General features: G+C 35.5%; 1 protein-coding gene across 1 annotated transcript; it reads left to right on the top strand.

Annotated features, from left to right (window-relative positions):
• The first annotated feature begins 1,574 nt into the window (after positions 1–1,574).
• LOC132563707 (ubiquitin-like domain-containing CTD phosphatase 1) lies at positions 1,575–22,589 on the top strand. The gene is made up of 9 exons (XM_060228459.1): positions 1,575–1,734; positions 5,717–5,808; positions 6,640–6,725; positions 10,569–10,684; positions 16,527–16,623; positions 17,622–17,655; positions 19,419–19,532; positions 20,168–20,295; positions 20,540–22,589. The coding sequence occupies exons 1-9, from the start codon at positions 1,575–1,577 to the stop codon at positions 20,607–20,609; spliced, it is 897 nt and encodes a 298-aa protein (XP_060084442.1). The 3' UTR covers positions 20,610–22,589.
• The last annotated feature ends 1,934 nt before the right edge of the window (positions 22,590–24,523 follow it).

Here is a 24,523-nt window from a genome sequence, read left to right as displayed (position 1 = left end):
GAAAAAAAAAAAAAAATGCACAAAACTTAGACTGTAATTCAACGAAAGGTTATTGAAAGTCAGCAAATGAAATGAAAACAAGTTTTGAAGAAAATACTTTCAAGTTTTGGACTTTTATATCATTGGTCTGATGTTTTAGCTGAACATTTTCCAAGATTGATATCTTGACTCCCAGAGATCGATTTTTGCAGAATTTTGGGGTGATCACATTATGGAAGCAGAATTTTTTTTTTAACCAATTTCAGATCCAAAAAGTACCTACGCACATTACGTAGGTGCATACATTACACAGGTTTTTATGGTATGGACAATATGTACTATGCATTGAGTGGTTAACATTTCAAGATATCAAGAAATGAATTCTGTTGTGAATTTTTGTCAAAAATTTACTTTCTTTGTCTGATTATTAAAAGAGTAATCATCTTTGCTCTGTGTTGTTGTTTTTTTTTTTTTTTTTTTTTTCTTTTTTTTATGCTTGTAAAACTTTCATATTGCCAATTCTAAAATGCTCTTTCGTAGATGTTGCATTGTTGCCTTAGATTATGTTATTTTAACATATTACCTGTCAATTTTTTTGAAAGTTTTGCAACATTAGCATACATATATATATATATGCACAGAAGACCCATGTCACTCAATATACAATCTATGTGCTGCATGAGCATATATTTTTGCATGGTCTTCAAAAATTGTATCACTTAACTATTTATTCTGCTATCTGTGATGTATTGTGATATCAGATTGTGTTCATTACTGCACAGTTGTAAGAGTAGCAGGCTAAGTTACCAGTTCAAAACAGGACTTTAAAATTCCTTGTATTCAATTCAATATTTTGAATGCAGTCACAAAACAGTTTTGATACCAAACTGATATATATGTATCGTTATAGTTTAAGTTATATGCTAATACATATACAGACATGTGGTCTACATCCATTACTATTACATTTCATCAAATCGTTTACTGCACAATTTTCTTCTCGTCCAGAAACCTGTTAAATTAGACGAAATGAATACACAAGACATCACTTAACTACTTGTTCACTTCTCCCACAAAACCCTTGATGTCAAGGTTTATGCATACACAGTGTTATACATGTTGTAAGACTGCTAGTGATGAGGGAAAAGGCCGGTGCTGAAACTGGACTCCATCACTCTGAATGTCATGCTTTTCCATATCCACAATTATAATGGAATACGGCAACTATGAACCCTCCTCTATAAACGATATCATAAGGACTTAACAGAGATTGGATTGCAGACCTGCATTACCTTGGTACCAAGAGAAAGTGGCTCTCTTTTGTTATGACATCTCGTATTTACTCGTTGACACCTTCTGCATCTCCTCACATTGGCGGAAGTCACGTGAACAAACATATTAAAATCTTTACCACAGTTTCGAATAATAAACTTCCATCTGCATATTTTATTCTTTTCGTTAGTTCATTATTTTCACAAATATACTAGTTTTTTGTTAAAATCTGTACGAAATGAATTAATTGTCGTGGTATAGTTTTCGTGCAGAGCAGCTTCAAATATGTTGCTAGCTTTGCTTTACTCACATTTTGTTTAAAGATGGCGGGAGAAGGACAGACTGTGGTCATTAAGTGGAGTGGCAATGAATATAGGGTCACCTTAGCGGACTCATCAACTGTGGCAAATATGAAAGATTGTATTTACAAAGACACAGGAGTAAGACCTGAACGACAGAAGTTACTGGGTCTCAAATATAAAGGTGAATTCAGAAAATTATTTCCAATGATGTTTAACTTTGTGTTGCTATCGTGCTGAGATTTGCACGCAGGTAGGACCTACATGTATGTATCACAGTGATAAAATCTTATAATGATCCTCTTTGTGGGTAATCATCCGGCATTTGAAGGATCGTTACTGACTATGAGCTATCAATTAGTAATTCAAATGCAGTATCATTTTATTTGAAATTGGATAATCAAGGGTTTTTAGCATTTGCAACAGACTAGGATTTGGAGACTGTTGCAGATGGTAATATTTCTGTGTGAAACCATTGCCAATGTTCTTGTAATGCAAATTTGACCAAGATATTGCCAAAATCTTACCTTGTAGAAAAAAACCCTAATTTTTGGTAATATTGCATGGTAATATGATACCAATATATACTGTTCTCTGTATTATTATGCTGCTAGATCCCAAAAGTGGTTTAGTTGCAGTTTCACTGTTGTAAAATCAAGTGGCGTAAATAAGTTATTGTGTTGTAAGACTAATATTGTCACACAGACTGGGAATGACAGGTTAAACCATCTACTTCTACTTCTAAATGATAATGACCAACTTCAACAAGTTGAAGATAATGTCATGAGAGAGAAGGAGATTACCTTAAAGAAAAAGAAGGAATATATGTATATAAATATTTCATTTTAAGGGTACAGGGAGTTGAGAGAAATTTTGAAGATTCAGTGCTAAGACAGGATGAGATGATATCTGGTGGGATCTTATTCCACGCAGATATAGAATAAGGGAAAAATGATTGTTTTCTAGCCTGAGTTCTGCAGTGAGGAATTTGGAAGGATTTGTGATGGACATGTCTTGATTGCCTGGTCACTGGTATTAATCTATTGTAGGCTGATAGACAACTGGTTATTTACAACTTTAAACATTATGCACAGGCTTATTTCTCTGCATCTATCAGATAGGGGACGCCATTTAAGGTGGTTTATCATATCAGAGACCCTAGATGTTCTATGAGGACAGATGTTTTTATTTAGCGCATAATGTGCAGCCCTGCATTGTACCATTTCTATCTTGTTGATGTTATCTTGGGCATATGGGTCCCAAACAGGACATGCATACCCTAGGGATAGATGAAATAAAGATTTGGATGCCTGTGCCTTAACTGATGTTGAACTTATTTTTAGATTATGATGGAGGAAGCCAAGAGTAGAGTTTGCTTTGTTGGTAATGCTGTTGATATGGGAATCCCATTTTAGGTTGGAATGAATTGTAACACCTAGGTATTTTGCTTGGTCTACATGTTCCAGTGTATGCCCATAGAGTGTGTAATTATGGAAAACTGGGTTTTTCATCCCCTTGTTTACAAACAACACTTTACTCGGGTGGAAAGCCATTTTCCATGTATTTTCCCAGAGTGCCAGTTTGTCCAAGTCTTGCGGTAAACTTACAGCACCACTGCTTGACTTGACAACTAGATATGCAATAGTGTCGTCTTCGAACAGACAGATGGTAGCATTTAGGTCCACAGGGATATCATTGATGAAATAAAGAAATAAACTTGGTCCAAGGACCGATCCCTGGGGCACACCAGAATGGACATCAACGAAGCCAGACATCCCCCCCTCAACCACTACAGACTGTTTTCTACCAAGAAGGAAATCCTCAATCCAGTTAACAACATTTCCCCTTATACCATAATGTTTCAACTTTTGAATGAGGAGGGAATGACTGACCTTGTCAAAGGCCTTGGCGAAGTCCATGATAAGGATATCAGTCTTGTTGCCTTCGTTGAGGTTCTTAGATATATCATCTATGAATTCAGTCAACTGACTCTCACATGATCAAAAATTGTGAAAGCCATGTTGGAACGGATACAGGATGTTGTTTGTAACAGCATGATTCATGATGTTTATATTGCTATATTGCCAGTCTAGTAGAAGTTGGGAAGTTTTCTCCCCTTACTTAATATTTGTATTGTACTGGCAATGTTAATCGGGTCAAATTTATCGCTAAATGAAAAAGATCACATTTAGTAGTTTCATTGAGTCTGATATGGGTAGAAATTGAAATATCATATCATCAATATGCTGCCAATAAGATGTACATAGTTTTTTGTGGACAAGGTGCTTTATGTCTTTAAATTTTGATTTTAACGAGGAATCCGCAGGTGTTTTAGCTTTTACATAAAGCCTATCTCGTTTTCTTATGAGCTTTTTTATCTTAGGGGTAACCGATGGTAAGTTAGTTTTGGATGTTATGGTTTTCTGTGGGATATGTTCCTGGACAGTTTTCATAAGTTCACTTTTAAAATATCCCCACATTGAATTTGAATCACATTCATTATTTGTTAACATATTGTTATAAACATACCCTAAGTGTAATTTGATAGAATTCCAATTAGCATTTTTGTATAATGGGATTTTTCTTGGTTTTTGAAGTTTTTTGGGTGTGAGAGTAAATTCAACAAAGATAATGTTATGGTCAGATATTCCAGGGATGATTTTAGTACGGGACACTTGATTAGGAGAATTTGTTATGACCATATCTAAGGTATTATCATTTTGGGTCGGTTCTTCAACGACTTGTGTTAGACCAGTGTTGTCCAATAAATTTGAAAAGTCATAGTGGATTTTGGTATGACAAGTTTTGTGTTTAAGAACTTTGTTCTTCCAGTCCCAGCCTGGAAGATTGAAGTCTCCACCTATTATAAGGGCTGCATTTCTCAATTTACATGCCTCGTTTACCGAATCAATGAATAATTTCATGCTATCTTCATCAAAGGTCTTTAGGATGGTAAAAAGAGCTGACGTAAAGGGTTTTACTCCCAACTATCTTAACCTTAGCCCATACCATTTCACATGAGCTGGTGGGTGTAAGATTGTGTACCTCATCACTAATAAGTTCTTCCGTTATTGCAATAAAAACACCTCAGACCTGAGGTCTCAAGATAACTATGGGTTAAAACATGATTGGTTCATGGTACAAGGCCTTTTGGGTGATAGCTACCCAGAATCCTCGAAACTTTATGTTAATTATAATGCTGTTTCACAACAATACATTTATTATTCATGTATAAATATGTAAAAGGCAGGAGTAATTTAAAAAAAATGGCCCTGGCAGGGGTTCAAACTTAACCATTTCAGTCTCTAGCCAGAGATTCCACTGCTAAACTAAAGGGAAATTGCCACTAACCATGGCTAGTAATTAAGGTGACCTGTACTCTTAACGTCAACACTACTCACTCCTTCACAAAAGTCTTTGACCCTGAAGACAACAACCCAGGTTCAATATCTCCAAGATGTGTCTAAAGATATTCATGATATGACACAATGGATGAGATATGTGATAAATATGTTCTTACCGTGATGTTCCTACTAGAGCAAGAGGTCTCTAGTTCAAGCCCCTCTGGACAAGACTTTCTCATCTCCTCCCATTACACATTGATTTTTCTACTAACTTACTCATATATCAAAGCCATTGACATTGACCTATATCAATTTTCCTAACATCAACACTTTGAAGCACACCTTTGAAAATTACCACCAGTTCTCAAGGTTATCTTTCTTCCAGGTTTGTAATTAGATTATAAAATCTCTTATGAAATATTGTGATAGCAACCATTGAAGATATTTACCAACAAATTAGCAATTCCATGTTATACATAGATTAAAAACTGTTGAGGTATTTTACCATAAATCTTGCTTGATTTTTTCACATGTAACAGTTACCTTAAATGCTTAAGGTGTGGGCGGAGGGGAGAAATCAACATAAGATTTCTTTGATATTTTAACTATTTAAAGAGTTGCATAAATTTCTCCAATTTGTACATTACATTACATACATTTATATTGTACATTTACTAACATCTTTTAAATAACCAATGAATGTTGTCAGGACTCTAGATGTAGATGCATGCTGTTTAACCCGATCAAATGTGGGTTACTGAGGTTGTGAGTTACTTGAAGAATTATCCAGATTCATATCAAATTGTAAATGAATTATTACAGGGAAAGTTCCAGCAGATGACGTAGTCATATCTGAACTGAAACTAAAACCTAATACCAAAATCATGATGATGGGATCAAGAGAAGAGGAACTGGTGAGTGAAAATGGTCAGAGTGGTGATCAGAAAAGAAACCCATAAATTTTCATGTGTCTGTTTTGTTTTTATTGTCCTCCATCATTAATATTTCCATGTCCTCACAATATGTAGTTTATTGAACTTTGAATGTCTATCTTTCTCTCTGACTGTTCATTGTAAATATATACTTTGAGAGTATCAAATTAAGAGTACAGTCCACTGCTTGAAGTGTTAGCTTAACTAAAGTCAAAATCCACAACAGGGGCACCAGGTTAAAAACCAGAAAACTGGAGATTCTTAGTTCGAAAGGCTTGTTTATTACGTTACTTTAATTTGCAAATTATATTACAATCTGTGATTTAAAATCTTATTATAATCTCATGTATTGTAATCATCTCAGTTAAAAAATGAAACCATGAAAATACATGTACAGTGTGGTAAACTATTGAGACAATAATTTTGGACTGGATATTTCCAGATTTACTAACATAAAATAGAGGTTCCGGTCCATAACTGTATACTTGACAGGTATAAAGACATTGATGGTATAAGGGTGATAATTTACATAAAATGTTGCACTGATAAAGACTCTCTTAAGAGTCAAAACTTGTCAAGTAATTAATTTAGAAACAAGAACCAAAACAAAATCAGCTTGGGACATTTGAGCTGTGGTGGATTTGCATGATTAGACTATGTGTTATTAATTGAACAATTATCAAAATTTAGTGATGACACACCCTGAGAAATACTGAGGTCAGCATGCTTATCACAATGTAGGCCAACATGATAAAGACTTGCCATTTCACACAAGTATATTAGTTATGATTGGATATTAATGTTATATTTCAGGATAAAGTAAAGGAGCCTCCACCTGACTTACCAGAAGTCATCAATGACTTTGATATAGAAGAGGATGAAATTGCTATAGAAAATAGGTACTGTTGAAGTGTTTTAGCATCAGTGTTCCTTGCTATAGAAAATAGGTACTGTTGAAGTGTTTTAGCATTGGTGTTCCTTGCTATAGAAAATAGGTACTGTTGAAGTGTTTTAGCTTTGGTGTTCCTTGCTATAGAAAATAGGTACTGTTGAAGTGTTTTAGCTTTGGTGTTCCTTGCTATAGAAAATAGGTACTGTTGAAGTGTTTCAGCATTGGTGTTCCTTGCTATAGAAAATAGGTACTGTTGAAGTGTTTTAGCATTAGTGTTCCTTGCTATAGAAAATAGGTACTGTTGAAGTGTATCAGCATCAGTGTTCCTTACTATAGAAAATAGGTACTGTTGAAGTGTTTTAGCATTGGTGTTCCTTGCTATAGAAAATAGGTACTGTTGAAGTGTTTTAGCATTGGTGTTCCTTACTATAGAAAATAGGTACTGTTGAAGTGTATCAGCATCAGTGTTCCTTGCTATAGAAAATAGGTACTGTTGAAGTGTTTCAGCATTGGTGTTCCTTGCTATAGAAAATAGGTACTGTTGAAGTGTTTTAGCATTGGTGTTCCTTGCTATAGAAAATAGGTACTGTTGAAGTGTATCAGCATCAGTGTTCCTTACTATAGAAAATAGGTACTGTTGAAGTGTTTCAGCATTGGTGTTCCTTGCTATAGAAAATAGGTACTGTTGAAGTGTATCAGCATTGGTGTTCCTTGCTATAGAAAATAGGTACTGTTGAAGTGTATCAGCATTGGTGTTCCTTGCTATAGAAAATAGGTACTGTTGAAGTGTATCAGCATTGGTGTTCCTTGCTATAGAAGATAGGTACTGTTGAAGTGTATCAGCATCAGTGTTTCTTACTATAGAAAATAGGTACTGTTGAAGTGTTTCAGCATTGGTGTTCCTTGCTATAGAAAATAGGTACTGTTGAAGTGTATCAGCATCAGTGTTCCTTACTATAGAAAATAGGTATTGGTGAAGTGTTTCAGCATTGGTGTTCCTTGCTATAGAAAATAGGTACTGTTGAAGTGTATCAGCATTGGTGTTCCTTGCTATAGAAAATAGGTACTGTTGAAGTGTTTTAGCATTGTGGTTCCTAACTATAGAAAATAGGTACTGTTGAAGTGTTTCAGCATTGGTGTTCCTTGCTATAGAAAATAGGTACTGTTGAAGTGTATCAGCATCAGTGTTCCTTACTATAGAAAATAGGTACTGTTGAAGTGTTTTAGCATTGGTGTTCCTTGCTATAGAAAATAGGTACTGTTGAAGTGTTTTAGCATTGGTGTTCCTTACTATAGAAAATAGGTACTGTTGAAGTGTATCAGCATCAGTGTTCCTTACTATAGAAAATAGGTACTGTTGAAGTGTTTCAGCATTGGTGTTCCTTGCTATAGAAAATAGGTACCGTTGAAGTGTTTTAGCATTGGTGTTCCTTGCTATAGAAAATAGGTACTGTTGAAGTGTATCAGCATTGGTGTTCCTTGCTATAGAAAATAGGTACTGTTGAAGTGTATCAGCATTGGTGTTCCTTGCTATAGAAGATAGGTACTGTTGAAGTGTATCAGCATCAGTGTTTCTTACTATAGAAAATAGGTACTGTTGAAGTGTTTCAGCATTGGTGTTCCTTGCTATAGAAAATAGGTACTGTTGAAGTGTATCAGCATCAGTGTTCCTTACTATAGAAAATAGGTACTGTTGAAGTGTTTCAGCATTGGTGTTCCTTGCTATAGAAAATAGGTACTGTTGAAGTGTTTTAGCATTGGTGTTCCTTGCTATAGAAAATAGGTACTGTTGAAGTGTATCAGCATCAGTGTTCCTTACTATAGAAAATAGGTACTGTTAAGTGTTTCAGCATTGGTGTTCCTTGCTATAGAAAATAGGTACTGTTGAAGTGTATCAGCATCAGTGTTCCTTACTATAGAAAATAGGTACTGTTGAAGTGTTTTAGCATTGGTGTTCCTTGCTATAGAAAATAGGTACTGTTGAAGTGTTTTAGCATTGGTGTTCCTTACTATAGAAAATAGGTACTGTTGAAGTGTTTCAGCATTGGTGTTCCTTGCTATAGAAAATAGGTACTGTTGAAGTGTTTCAGCATTGGTGTTCCTTGCTATAGAAAATAGGTACTGTTGAAGTGTATCAACATTGTGGTTCCTAACTATAGAAAATAGGTACTGTTGAAGTGTTTCAGCATTGGTGTTCCTTGCTATAGAAAATAGGTACTGTTGAAGTGTTTTAGCATTGGTGTTCCTTACTATAGAAAATAGGTACTGTTGAAGTGTTTTAGCATTGGTGTTCCTTGCTATAGAAAATAGGTACTGTTGAAGTGTTTTAGCATTGATGTTCCTTGCTATAGAAAATAGGTACTGTTGAAGTGTATCAGCATCAGTGTTCCTTACTATAGAAAATAGGTACTGTTGAAGTGTTTCAGCATTGGTGTTCCTTGCTATAGAAAATAGGTACTGTTGAAGTGTTTTAGCATTGGTGTTCCTTGCTATAGAAAATAGGTACTGTTGAAGTGTATCAGCATCAGTGTTCCTTACTATAGAAAATAGGTACTGTTAAGTGTTTCAGCATTGGTGTTCCTTGCTATAGAAAATAGGTACTGTTGAAGTGTTTTAGTATTGGTGTTCCTTACTATAGAAAATAGGTACTGTTGAAGTGTTTTAGCATTGGGGTTCCTAACTATAGAAAATAGGTACTGTTGAAGTGTTTTAGCATTGGTGTTCCTTGCTATAGAAAATAGATACTGTTGAAGTGTATCAGCATCAGTGTTCCTTACTATAGAAAATAGGTACTGTTAAAGTGTATCAGCATCAGTGTTCCTTACAATAGAAAATAGGTACTGTTGAAGTGTTTCAGCATTGGTGTTCCTTGCTATAGAAAATAGGTACTGTTGAAGTGTATCAGCATTGGTGTTCCTTACTATAGAAAATAGGTACTGTTGAAGTGTATCAGCATTGGTGTTCCTTACTATAGAAAATAGGTACTGTTGAAGTGTATCAGCATTGGTGTTCCTTGCTATAGAAAATAGGTACTGTTGAAGTGTATCAGCATTGGGGTTCCATGCTATAGAAAATGGGTACTGTTGAAGTGTTTTAGCATTGGTGTTCCTTACTATAGAAAATGGGTACTGTTGAAGTATATCAGCATTGGGGTTCCTTACTATAGAAAATGGGTACTGTTGAAGTATATCAGCATTGGGGTTCCTTACTATAGAAAATAGGTACTGTTGAAGTGTTTCAGCATTGGGGTTCCATGCTCTTGTTTGCAAGGTTTGAAATTAATTTTTAAAACTAAAAGCAATTATTTTGGTTATGTTTGAAAGATTAAACAAGCAAAAGAAACATCCAGACAGCAAAATAAATTTATTGTGAATGCTTCATTAGTTTTTTTATATATCATGCCGTGGATAAAAGATTACAGGAGTGACAACATGTCAAGATATTATAGTTAAAGCTTCTCTGGCCTTTTGTCCTCTTGTCATTTATCCACCATTTTATTAGTCAGATTTTTCAGTTTTCCTGTTTTAGGTTATGTATTCATGTCTGATTAAAAAGATAAAGGCTGTGTCTATCATAGCATATCTGATAAAAAAATGTACATTGTGGAAGAAATACAAGTGTGTAGTTCTAAAGGCATAGTGATGCTTCCTACAAAGATAACAAAGCTCTGTATAGCTTCACAACTGATATACAAAATCAATAAAAAAGAAAATCATCATCAGAAAGCTTGATTTCAACCCTATGTGCCTTCTGAGTTGTGGTATACAGGTCAATTAGTAATTCCCTTTTTTCCTATATTGTAAATTAAACAGTCCTTGCTTTATATAAACATTACTGATTTTATTTGTAGAGAAGAATATTTGTCAAAAATTGACAGAAGAGTAAGAGATTACAAGATTGAAGTGTTTAACCCGCCAAGGGAAGGAAAGAAACTATTGGTCCTAGACATTGATTACACACTGTTTGGTAAGTACAGGTCAGAATCACTTTTGTTTGATAAGTACAGGTCAGAATCACTTTTGTTTGGTATGTACAGGTCAGAATTACTTTTGTTTGGTATGTACAGGTCAGAATTACTTTTGTTTGATAAGTACAGGTCAGAATTACTTTTGTTTGGTATGTACAGGTCAGAATTACTTTTGTTTGATAAGTACAGGTCAGAATCACTTTTGTTTGGTATGTACAGGTCAGAATTACTTTTGTTTGGTATGTACAGGTCAGAATTACTTTTGTTTGATAAGTACAGGTCAGAATTACTTTTGTTTGGTATGTACAGGTCAGAATTACTTTTGTTTGGTATGTACAGGTCAGAATTACTTTTGTTTGATAAGTACAGGTCAGAATTACTTTTGTTTGGTAAGTACAGGTAAGAATCACTTGTTTGTTTAGTGTCAGTCTGTAACACTATCATCAGGTGTGTACAGGTCAGAATCACATTTGTGTGGTAAGTACAGGTCAGAATTACTTTTGTTTGGTATGTACAGGTCAGAATTACTTTTGTTTGGTATGTACAGGTCAGAATCACATTTGTTTGGTATGTACAGGTCAGAATCACATTTGTTTGGTAAGTACAGGTCAGAATCACTTTTGTTTGGTATGTACAGGTCAGAATCACTTTTGTTTGGTAAGTACAGGTCAGAATTACTTTTGTTTGGTAAGTACAGGTCAGAATTACTTTTGTTTGGTAAGTACAGGTCAGAATTACTTTTGTTTGGTAAGTACAGGTAAGAATTACTTTTGTTTGGTATGTACAGGTCAGAATCACATTTGTTTGGTAAGTACAGGTCAGAATCACTTTTGTTTGATAAGTACAGGTCAGAATCACTTTTGTTTGGTATGTACAGGTCAGAATCACTTTTGTTTGGTATGTACAGGTCAGAATTACTTTTGTTTGGTATGTACAGGTCAGAATCACATTTGTTTGGTAAGTACAGGTCAGAATCACTTTTGTTTGGTATGTACAGGTCAGAATCACTTTTGTTTTGTATGTACAGGTCAGAATCACTTTTGTTTGGTATGTACAGGTCAGAATTACTTTTGTTTGGTATGTACAGGTCAGAATCACATTTGTTTGGTAAGTACAGGTCAGAATCACTTTTGTTTGGTATGTACAGGTCAGAATCACTTTTGTTTGGTATGTACAGGTCAGAATCACTTTTGTTTGGTAAGTACAGGTCAGAATTACTTTTGTTTGGTATGTACAGGTCAGAATCACATTTGTTTGGTAAGTACAGGTCAGAATCACTTTTGTTTGATAAGTACAGGTCAGAATCACTTTTGTTTGGTATGTACAGGTCAGAATCACTTTTGTTTGGTATGTACAGGTCAGAATCACTTTTGTTTGGTATGTACAGGTCAGAATCACATTTGTTTGGTAAGTACAGGTCAGAATCACTTTTGTTTGGTATGTACAGGTCAGAATCACTTTTGTTTGGTATGTACAGGTCAGAATCACTTTTGTTTGGTAAGTACAGGTCAGAATCACTTTTGTTTGATATGTACAGGTCAGAATCACTTTTGTTTGGTAAGTACAGGTCAGAATCACTTTTGTTTGGTATGTACAGGTCAGAATTACTTTTGTTTGGTATGTACAGGTCAGAATCACATTTGTTTGGTAAGTACAGGTCAGAATCACTTTTGTTTGATAAGTACAGGTCAGAATCACTTTTGTTTGATAAGTACAGGTCAGAATCACTTTTCTTTGGTATGTACAGGTCAGAATCACTTTTGTTTGGTATGTACAGGTCCGAATCACTTGTTTGGTATGTACAGGTCAGAATCACTTGTTTGGTATGTACAGGTCAGAATCACTTGTTTGGTATGTACAGGTCAGAATCACTTGTTTGGTATGTACAGGTCAGAATCACATTTGTTTGGTAAGTACAGGTCAGAATTACTTGTTTGGTAAGTACAGGTCAGAATCACATTTGTTTGGTAAGTACAGGTCAGAATTACTTGTTTGGTAAGTACAGGTCAGAATCACTTTTGTTTGGTAAGTACAGGTCAGAATCACTTTTGTTTGGTATGTACAGGTCAGAATCACTTTTGTTTGGTATGTACAGGTCAGAATCACTTGTTTGGTATGTACAGGTCAGAATTACTTTTGTTTGGTAAGTACAGGTCAGAATCACTTTTGTTTGGTATGTACAGGTCAGAATCACTTTTGTTTGGTAAGTACAGGTCAGAATTACTTTTGTTTGGTATGTACAGGTCAGAATCACTTTTGTTTGGTATGTACAGGTCAGAATCACTTGTTTGGTATGTACAGGTCAGAATTACTTTTGTTTGGTAAGTACAGGTCAGAATCACTTTTGTTTGGTATGTACAGGTCAGAATTACTTTTGTTTGGTAAGTACAGGTCAGAATCACTTTTGTTTGGTAAGTACAGGTCAGAATTACTTTTGTTTGGTATGTACAGGTCAGAATTACTTTTGTTTGGTATGTACAGGTCAGAATTACTTTTGTTTGATAAGTACAGGTCAGAATTACTTTTGTTTGGTAAGTACAGGTAAGAATTACTTGTTTGTTTAGTGTCAGTCTGTAACACTATCATCAGATGTGTACAGGTCAGAATCACATTTGTGTGGTAAGTACAGGTCAGAATCACTTTTGTTTGGTATGTACAGGTCAGAATCACTTGTTTGGTATGTACAGGTCAGAATCACTTTTGTTTGGTAAGTACAGGTCAGAATCACTTGTTTGGTAAGTACAGGTCAGAATTACTTTTGTTTGGTATGTACAGGTCAGAATCACTTTTGTTTGGTAAGTACAGGTCAGAATCACTTTTGTTTGGTAAGTACAGGTCAGAATCACTTGTTTGTTTAGTGTCAGTCTGTAACACTATCATCAGGTGTGTACAGGTCAGAATCACATTTGTGTGGTAAGTACAGGTCAGAATCACTTTTGTTTGGTATGTACAGGTCAGAATCACTTGTTTGGTATGTACAGGTCAGAATCACTTGTTTGGTATGTACAGGTCAGAATCACTTTTGTTTGGTATGTACAGGTCAGAATTACTTTTGTTTGGTATGTACAGGTCAGAATTACTTTTGTTTGGTATGTACAGGTCAGAATCACATTTGTTTGGTAAGTACAGGTCAGAATCACTTTTGTTTGGTAAGTACAGGTCAGAATCACTTTTGTTTGGTATGTACAGGTCAGAATCACTTGTTTGGTATGTACAGGTCAGAATTACTTTTGTTTGGTATGTACAGGTCAGAATCACATTTGTTTGGTAAGTACAGGTCAGAATCACTTTTGTTTGGTAAGTACAGGTCAGAATCACATTAGTGTGGTAAGTACAGGTCAGAATCACTTTTGTTTGGTAAGTACAGGTCAGAATCACATTTGTTTGGTATGTACAGGTCAGAATCACATTTGTTTGGTATGTACAGGTCAGAATCACATTTGTTTGGTATGTACAGGTCAGAATCACTTGTTTGGTATGTACAGGTCAGAATCACTTGTTTGGTATGTACAGGTCAGAATCACTTGTTTGGTATGTACAGGTCAGAATCACTTGTTTGGTATGTACAGGTCAGAATTACTTTTGTTTGGTATGTACAGGTCAGAATTACTTTTGTTTGATAAGTACAGGTCAGAATCACTTGTTTGGTATGTACAGGTCAGAATCACTTGTTTGGTATGTACAGGTCAGAATCACTTTTGTTTGGTATGTACAGGTCAGAATCACTTGTTTGTTTAGTGTCAGTCTGTAACACTATCATCAGGTGTGTACAGGTCAGAATCACATTTGTGTGGTAAGTACAGGTCAGAATTACTTTTGTTTGGTATGTACAGGTCAGAATTACTTTTGTTTGGTATGTACAGGTCAGAATCACATTTGTTTGGTATGTACAGGTCAGAATTACTTTTGTTTGGTATGTACAGGACAGAATCACATTTGTGTGGTAAGTACAGGTCAGAATTACTTTTGTTTGGTAAGTACAGGTCAGAATTACTTTTGTTTGGTATGTACAGGACAGAATCACATTTGTTTGGTAAGTACAGGTCAGAATCACTTTTGTTTGGTAAGTACAGGTCAGAATTACTTTTGTTTGGTATGTACAGGACAGAATCACATTTGTTTGGTAAGTACAGGTCAGAATCACTTTTGTTTGGTAAGTACAGGTCAGAATTACTTTTGTTTGGTATGTACAGGACAGAATCACTTGTTTGGTAAGTACAGGTCAGAATTACTTTTGTTTGGTAAGTACAGGTCAGAATTACTTTTGTTTGGTATGTACAGGTCAGAATCACTTTTGTTTGGTAAGTACAGGTCAGAATCACTTTTGTTTGGTATGTACAGGACAGAATCACATTTGTTTGGTAAGTACAGGTCAGAATTACTTTTGTTTGGTAAGTACAGGTCAGAATCACTTTTGTTTGGTATGTACAGGTCAGAATCACATTTGTGTGGTAAGTACAGGTCAGAATCACTTTTGTTTGGTATGTACAGGTCAGAATTACTTTTGTTTGGTATGTACAGGTCAGAATTACTTTTGTTTGGTATGTACAGGTCAGAATCACTTTTGTTTGGTAAGTACAGGTCAGAATCACATTTGTTTGGTAAGTACAGGTAAGAATCACTTGTTTGGTATGTACAGGTCAGAATTACTTTTGTTTGGTATGTACAGGTCAGAATCACATTTGTTTGGTAAGTACAGGTAAGAATTACTTGTTTGTTTAGTGTCAGTCTGTAACACTATCATCAGGTGTGTACAGGTCAGAATCACATTAGTGTGGTAAGTACAGGTCAGAATTACTTTTGTTTGGTATGTACAGGTCAGAATTACTTTTGTTTGGTAAGTACAGGTCAGAATTACTTTTGTTTGGTATGTACAGGTCAGAATTACTTTTGTTTGGTATGTACAGGTCAGAATTACTTTTGTTTGGTAAGTACAGGTCAGAATTACTTTTGTTTGGTATGTACAGGTCAGAATTACTTTTGTTTGGTATGTACAGGACAGAATCACATTTGTTTGGTAAGTACAGGTCAGAATCACTTGTTTGGTATGTACAGGTCAGAATCACTTTTGTTTGGTATGTACAGGTCAGAATCACTTGTTTGGTATGTACAGGTCAGAATCACTTGTTTGGTATGTACAGGTCAGAATCACTTTTGTTTGGTAAGTACAGGTCAGAATCACTTGTTTGGTATGTACAGGTCAGAATCACTTTTGTTTGGTATGTACAGGTCAGAATTACTTTTGTTTGGTATGTACAGGTCAGAATTACTTTTGTTTGATAAGTACAGGTCAGAATTACTTTTGTTTGGTATGTACAGGTCAGAATTACTTTTGTTTGATAAGTACAGGTCAGAATTACTTTTGTTTGGTAAGTACAGGTCAGAATCACCTGTTTGTTTAGTGTCAGTCCGTAACACTATCATCAGGTAAGTACAGGTCTGAATTACTTTTGTTTGGTAAGTTCAGGTCAGAATCACTTGTTTGTTTAGTGTCAGTCTGTAACACTATCATCAGGTAAGTACATGTCTGAAACACTTGTTTGGTTAGTGTCAGTCTGTAACACTATCATCATGTAAGTACAGGTCTGAATCACTATCCAGCTCCTTTAACTGAGTCCATATACGTTCATCAGAAAAAGTTACTTTATCTTCACTGTAATCACTGTACCTTCATTCAGGTTTCATATGTATATCAGAATTTGATTAATTCTGTAAACATTTCCAGGTACAGTATAATTTGTCCCATTAATATAAAATAATTTCATAAAAGTAAAAGTTACATTTCTTTGATAGTTTAAAACAAATATCACTTGTATAAATCACACATACATTTTTTTTCAGATCACAGATCAGTAGCAGAGACAGCTAATGAGTTGATGAGGCCTTTTCTACACGAGTTTTTACAGTCTGCCTATGAGGACTACGATATCGTTATCTGGTGTAATAAAATCTTTGTTCTTAATTAAATGTATTTATATGTATTACCGGTAATTACATTTCATACAGAAAAATTGGTTTGAATATCTTCTTAAATATAGTCAAATCATTGTGAGATTTGTAGACCTCGCACGAAATACCTCTATGCATGGGAACGGGCATTCATGTCTTACAGACATTTTTTTTTTTCTTAAACTTAAATTCTATTATTTTCTATCATCTTGTTTATCCTCATTGTGTGGAACCATTGAAAATGTTCAGCTTTTCATTATTAGCTGATATTAATGCATGAGATTTACATCTATGTTGAATGTAACCATGTTCTTATAGTACAGGGATTTACATATGTCACCACCAATGTATGGTGTTATATGTATCACATTATGTGTCTAAAATCACATACACCACCAATGTATGGTGTCATAGGGGTATCTGTTTATGTCATCACCAATGTAATTGTTTTATGTCACATGTATCTTTATACACCACCAATGTATGGTGTCATGTCATCACCAATGTATGGTGTACTCACCAATGTATGGTGTCATATGGGTATGTCATCACCAATGTATGGTATGTCACAACCAATTTATGGATAGAGGTATGTCACCACCAATGTATGGGGTTGTAGAGGTATGTCATCACCAGTGTGTGTCATATGTCATCACCAATTTATGGTGTCATTGGGGTATGTCACAACCAATTTATGGTGTTATAGAGGTATGTCACCACCAATGTATGGTGTCATAGGGTATGCCATCAACGATGTATGTTTTCATGGAGGTATATAATCACCAATGTATGGTGTCATAGGGGTATGTCACCACCAATGTATGGTGTCATATGAGGTATGTCACCATGTATGGTGTAGGGGTATGTCACCACCAATGTATGGTGTCATAGAGGTATGTCATCACCAATGTATGTTGTCATAGGGGTATGTCACCACCAATGTATGGTGTCATAGGGGTATGTCATCACCAATGTATGGTGTCATAGGGGTATGTCACCACCAATGTATGGTGTCATAGAGGTATGTCATCACTAATGTATTGTGTCACAGTTGTATGTCATCACCATTGTATGGTGTCAGGGGTATGTCATCACCAATGTATGGTGTCATAGGGTATGTCACCACCAATGTATTGTGTCATGGAGGTATGTCATCACCAATGTATGGTGTCATTGGAGTATGTCATCACCAATGTATAGTGTCATTGAGGTATGTCATCACCAATTTATGGTGTCATAGGGGTATGTTACCTCCAGTGTATGGTGTCATAGGAGTATGTCACCACCAAAGTATGGTGTCATAGGGGTATGTCATCACCAATGTATGGTGCCATAGGGGTATGTCATCACCAATGTATGGTGTCATAAGGGTATGTCATCACCAAAGTATGGTGTCGTAGGGTTATGTCATCACCAATGTATGGTGTCATAGGAGTGTGTCACCACCAATGTATGGTGTCATAGGGGTATGTCATCAACGATGTATGGTGTCATAGGGGTATGTCATCACCAATGTATGTTGTCATGGAGGTATGTCATCATCAATGTATGGTGTCATAGGGGTATGTCACCACCAATGTATGGTGTCATGGAGGTATGTCATCACCAATGTATGGTGTCGTGGAGGTATGTCATCACCAATGTATGTTGTCATAGGAGTATGTCACCACCAAAGTATGGTGTCATAGGCATATGTCATCACCAATTTATGGTGTCATAGGGGTATGTCACAACCAATTTATGGTGTTATAGAGGTATGTCACCACCAATGTATGGTGTTATAGAGGTATGTCATCACCAGTGTATGGTGTCGTAGGGGTATGTCATCACCAATGTATGGTGTTATAGAGGTATGTCATCACCAGTGTATGGTGTCGTAGGGGTATGTCATCACCAATGTATGGTGTCATAGGAGTGTGTCACCACCAATGTATGGTGTCAGAGGGGTATGCCATCAACGATGTATGTTTTCATGGAGGTATATAATCACCAATGTATGGTGTCATAGGGGTATGTCACCACCAATGTATGGTGTCATGGAGGTATGTCATCACCAATGTATGGTGTCGTGGAGGTATGTCATCACTAATGTATAGTGTCATAGGAGTATGTCACCACCAATGTATGGTGTCATAGGGGTATGTCATCACCAATGTATGGTGTCATAGGGGTATGTCATCACCAATGTATGGTGTCACAGAGGTATGTCATCACCAATTTATGGTGTCACAGAGGTATGTCATCACCATTGTATGGTGTCAGGGGTATGTCATCACCAATGTATGGTGTCATAGGGTATGTCACCACCAATGTATTGTGTCATGGAGGTATGTCATCACCAATGTATGGTGTCATTGGAGTATGTCATCACCAATGTATAGTGTCATTGAGGTATGTCATCACCAATTTATGGTGTCATAGGGGTATGTTACCTCCAATGTATGGTGTCATAGGAGTATGTCACCACCAAAGTATGGTGTCATAGGGGTATGTCATCACCAATGTATGGTGCCATAGGGGTATGTCATCACCAAAGTATGGTGTCGTAGGGTTATGTCATCACCAATGTATGGTGTCATAGGGGTATGTCACCACCAATGTATGGTGTCATGGAGGTATGTCACCACCTATGTATGGTGTCCCACGACTCTGTGTGAAACTAGAGTAACTAGGTGGTTTTTTGGTATTTTCATCATTGCAGGTGAAGATGTTAGGTGTGATGTAGGTGGTTTTATTATTACATGTGAAGCTTTTAGGTGTAATTTGGGTGATTTATTATTTCAGGTGAAGCCACTTGGTGTGATCTGGGGAAAATATCACCAATGGACACCAAAGAATACTATTATGTTTGATGACATCAGACGAAACTTTATTATGAACCCTCAAAATGGACTGCGGGTATGTATTATAGCAAATTTACCTGGTGATATAGAGTTTAAACAAAACAAAATGAATTCTTATATTCATAGTAGTTTCCCACCTCCAACCAGAAGGGACTAAATTTTTACCTTGTGTACATCTGTCCTTCTGCTATCTTATCCAGGCCCTCTCTTATGCACAATTTAACACAGAACTTAATACTTGGGATATGTGTTCACCTTGGTGAGACAGTATTTTGTACCAAAAGTAGGTCACACTGACCTATATTTTAACCTTGGGCCAGCATCAAAGAAAGACATTTGCCATACCTTATCTTCTACACTTCTAATCAGGGAAACTTAACACTACGGATGGGTATTCATCTTGGTGAGAAGATGTGTTATTTACAATAGTAGATCACTCTGACCTACATTTTGACCTTTGACCTACATCAAATCAAAAGCTTGTCCATGCTCTATCTCCTACACTTCTAGTCACTGGTACTTCATACTTCGTTTAAGGGTTCATCCTGATGTGTCAGTGGGGAACTTTAATTCTCTGAATTGTCTTGTTTTATTCAAGTTTGTTCGTTCTGAGAATACTTCTTTGAGAAAGCATGTGATTATGTTGTGTAGAGGTGAATCTTACTGTTGTATGTTCATTGGACATGGTAGATAAAGGCATTCAGAGAGGCACATCAAAACAGAGCCAAAGACAGAGAACTTCTTAAGCTGGCCAAGTATCTCAAAGACATTTCTACAGTTGATGATTTCACCACACTTAATCACAGAAAATGGGAAAAGTACGTATTAGTATCCTCTTATATGTGATCTCATGAATTATATATACTGATTTTAACACATTGGATATATATGGTTTTAGGGGAATTCAATGGAAATGATATTGTTTTGAAGACGGTTCCTAATAAAAATGGTATTTTCTCCCTTTTAATATATATCCTGCTATGAAAACTGTTATTTCTGGTACATAATTACAAAGATATTACTTTCAGTACTTACAGAATCAAATTAATTTTTTGTTTGCAGATATAGGAGCAAGAGGAAGCATGATCATTCAGATGGAGATAATGTCTCTGAGAGCCTCAACACAGACTGACTGACCTATGGAACATTATTTAAGAAACTGATATATAAGCCAAGACAGAAATAAGCAAATGACAGATACTACATTGTGATTCGGCAAAAAAATAGACTTTCTTTTGCTGGGTTTATGGTCTCATGAACAGTCAAGATATGTTTTCTTCACGTCTATCCAAACGGCAGAATGTTGCATCATTCCAGTCGTTATCATTACTTCCAATGTAAATTTAAGTCAGAAACTAGAGTTTAATGGTCAAACCAAGTGAGACTCATTTACCATAGCTGCACATTGAAATGGCATTTGTCTATCACTTGTGGATTCCTTACTTCAGCTGTGAGTAGGATTATCATGTATGAGTAGTATCTTGTTTTAAATAGTGTGAGTATGTGATCAGGGTATTGCATAGATGTAAAACGTAAACATGATGTGTGCAATATATGTCTAATGTTCAATATGTTTAGTCACTCTTTGGATAGCTAAACAAATAGGAGTGCTGGTCTGTACTTAAATCCTATGTATTAATCACTTCCCATCTCAATAACATGATCTGTATTATCTGCTTTGTGCTTCTGTCCAGCCCAACTATTAACCAATGTTCATATCTTGCTTCATAAATAACAAAAATGGTAGAACCAATGTCAGTTCCGAGTGAGTTGGTTGATAAGTGAGACACTGTGTGTGGGTGTGGATACCAAAAAGTGTGTGTTGTGATTGAAACTTACTTGGATTGTTTCATAATTAATGCAAAATAGAAGTTAATGTTAAGTTTTGATATCTCTCCTTGAAACGCATGAGATTTTTGTTTCCTGATGGTGCCCATATAATGCTGAATTAGTTTAACAATTTCTTGACGAAGAAAGCACTACTGATGATTTAAAATCTTTTAGGCCAAGTAACTTCATCAGAAGAAGTACTGTATCAATTCTTTGTTGTGAATTTTGTCTCCACTACTGCTGTGGTAATGGTTCTTTCAATGATTTTTTTAATTTTTATTCTTATATATTCAACCTACTAAAATTCATAGGGAAGACATTGTTTTTGTTCACTAAAACAAATCTCTAGCTTCATGCTGGTTCAAGCTGTTTCAACTTGTGAGAAAAATATTGTTGCATTTTTTATCTAGTTATGTTTAAAACATAAGGGATATTTTTACCATTTGTATTAGTGAAACAGTTGCAAAATTTTCAAAAGACAATGCCTAGATGCAATTTTATGTTGTAATGTTAATTGTCTGTGTCTTGTACTTGTTAATTATGCCTAAAAGGTCATAACTCTCAGTCATTGATATATGTGTTTTCTGCTGATATTCTGAAGACAAAGTGCTAAATCTTGAATGGTTGATCCAGGTATTTCACTATTATTGTTGTTAAACAATACCACAGCCTATGATACCCAAGATTTAAAACAGTATCTTACTGACAGTTCTAAATATAGAATGATGATGTAACTTAGGTTTGTATTTATTTCAATGCCTCCACTAAGACTCGAACATGAGACCCTGTGCTTACTAGTGTGACAATCAACCAATCGAGCTAAAGAGAAGTTTTCTCTTGCCGAGTGGTATATTGCGGCTAGTATTTTACCAGGGTAAAGAACTTTTCCTCAAGTTTCCTGGGATTACAGCAATGTCTGTGGGACAATACTGAGTATTATTCCTGGGTCCCTACATAGACGTCAATGTAACAGAGGTCATTATTTATTTCATTACCTGCTTGGATTAGAAACCAAGAACCCTGGCTTACTAATCTGACTTTCAACTGATCAAGCTAACAAGAAGTTCTGAGCGTTATGTTGCAGCTAGTATGTACAACAGTTAAATGATATAACAATTAATTGGTATAAACTCTCCAAAATAACTTAATCACCTAATGTATAAGCTATAACATTGCCAACGGTCTCCTTTCAACCCAATATTGTTATACCTGAATCAACCACCAAAACACTGATTGCTTTTATTATCAGTGTTTCAAAATAAAAATATGTTGATACCAAAAAGGAAGTTGTCTTGTTTTGTTTAGAAAACAATGGTACAACTTTTATATGGAATAAATGCTAAAAATGGTCATAGAACCAAAGTAGTAGAAGACATAAAGTGGATACATGTAACATCACTTCCTATACAAACCCAATAATTACAAACTTGTTAGCTGTAGAACATTGATCATTTTGAAAATTCAAATTTATTTATTTAAATGTTTCATCAAAAAGATCAATTATTATTACACACATGTTAAGATATTCACTCTTTACCATTTACCATACAAAATTAATACTAAACAGGAAATCTGTTTCAAATATTTGAAAAAAAGATATTGCAGTTTTGATATAAAACATTTTGTGAATTTGGAACCAGAAATGGATGGCATACAACCAAACAACTTATCAACATGAACCTGCAAACAGGGGTTGCCACACTAACTTCTACTAACGGCCCCCAACCCCTCCCAATACTGACTTCACAATCACAAAATATAAACATGGGAAAGATACATGACGATAGGAACAGTATGGATTACAGAAAGTATAGACATTGGAAAAGCGATTGGTTATAGAGTGAAAGGAAAGACAGAAATGAAAAGAAGAATTATACCCGCATGGACGAGAGAAAAAAAAGTTCACCAACACCATACTAACAACTTATCATTAACCCACAGTCCGTCGGATGGGACTTTCAATTATGCCAGCCCAGAGGTTAGAGTTGGATTAACATTTGGTAATATTTATTAAGTAATTTTGACTGGACCTCCAAAATACAATCAACATATCAGAATTTACCCAGTGTAGAAACCCCTTCTGCTCCCTCTCAGTCCTGACAACGTTCTTCTTGCTGCGTCGTGCTGAATGTTAGGCTAGAAATACAATTAGGAATGGGTCGCCTTCTAAATTATAGTTTTATATCAGGTCAAGTAGCATAGACAGCCCCTCTCTACCTCATCTCTATATCCCACTCTCTCCCATCAATCCTACTTCTCCTCTTCTACTCTTTTTCCTATCTGTTCTTGTCCGCTGAAAGACAGAAATGTCGTAATAGTGGACTTTAAACCTATTAAAATAACTTAAAATAAATACTCAACACCCAGGTATAGTGAAATCAAATGCTCTCTAGGAATGGGAACTTAAGTTGCTTTAATTACCAAAATGGGTCTCGCATTTCTTCCTGCATAGGAACTTTTTTAAAACTTTACTGTAATTTTCATAGAAAAATGACATTTTTGAGCAAAACGTTTGTTATTTCCCAATGGATTTCCCAATGGATTTCCCAATGGAAATAACTTTGTAAGAATCATTAGTACAGGATTACAGTTTCGATGACATGCATGTATCGACACTGGCTTACTATATTGATTAAACTGTCACAATTTCTGTTTTATTACACTTGATAGCTACCTTTTAACCTTTATATTCAATATTGCTTATCTTCAGTGACTGTCAAGGCCACTAGGCCTCTTGTTTTTTGGGTTTTTTTTTTTTTTTTTTTTTAAACAATGCCTCTTTTCAGGAGTACTGAAATTAAAAAGTTTACGAACGAAATGTCCCAGATGGTAGTAGGTGGTTATATTGAATTCAACATTGAATACTGTGCATTAATCAGTTGAACAAGGTTGGATGGCCTTGACTTTTAACCATCATTAAAAAGAAAAGATATTCCAATAAGGAAGTATTAAACAGCGATGTAGATTCATCAGCCTGAAAAAAATTAGGCTTTTAAACAGAAACCATAGACCGAAACTGACGACGCTGACATGGGATCTCTTTTATGATGGCTTGTTGTGCCTTAAAGCTGCCATACATAATATTTTGTCCTTTCATATACTTATCTAGTCAGTTTTTAAATTGATATATTGGTTCTGGGTCAATATTCTTTGTGAGACTGTTCCATAGATTAACAATGCTCACCATAAAAGGTTGATGTTTGCCCTTTGTAGATA

Source organism: Ylistrum balloti, unplaced genomic scaffold (genome assembly GCF_031769215.1).
Source record: "Ylistrum balloti isolate Yb309-2 unplaced genomic scaffold, AGI_CSIRO_Ybal_v1 Utg371830, whole genome shotgun sequence".
Classification (NCBI taxonomy): Eukaryota; Metazoa; Mollusca; class Bivalvia; order Pectinida; family Pectinidae; genus Ylistrum; species Ylistrum balloti.
The sequence above is the reverse complement of the archived record's forward strand: the minus strand, read 5'-3'. Positions and strand labels throughout refer to the sequence as shown.

Coding starts and splice junctions, on each gene's coding strand:
- LOC132563707 (XM_060228459.1), top strand. CDS start 1,575: ATGGCGGGAGAAGGACAGACTGTGGTCATTAAGTGGAGTGGCAATGAA. Junction 5,809..6,639: donor GATCAAGAGAAGAGGAACTG/GTGAGTGAAAAT, acceptor GTTATATTTCAG/GATAAAGTAAAGGAGCCTCC. Junction 6,726..10,568: donor GAAATTGCTATAGAAAATAG/GTACTGTTGAAG, acceptor TTTTATTTGTAG/AGAAGAATATTTGTCAAAAA.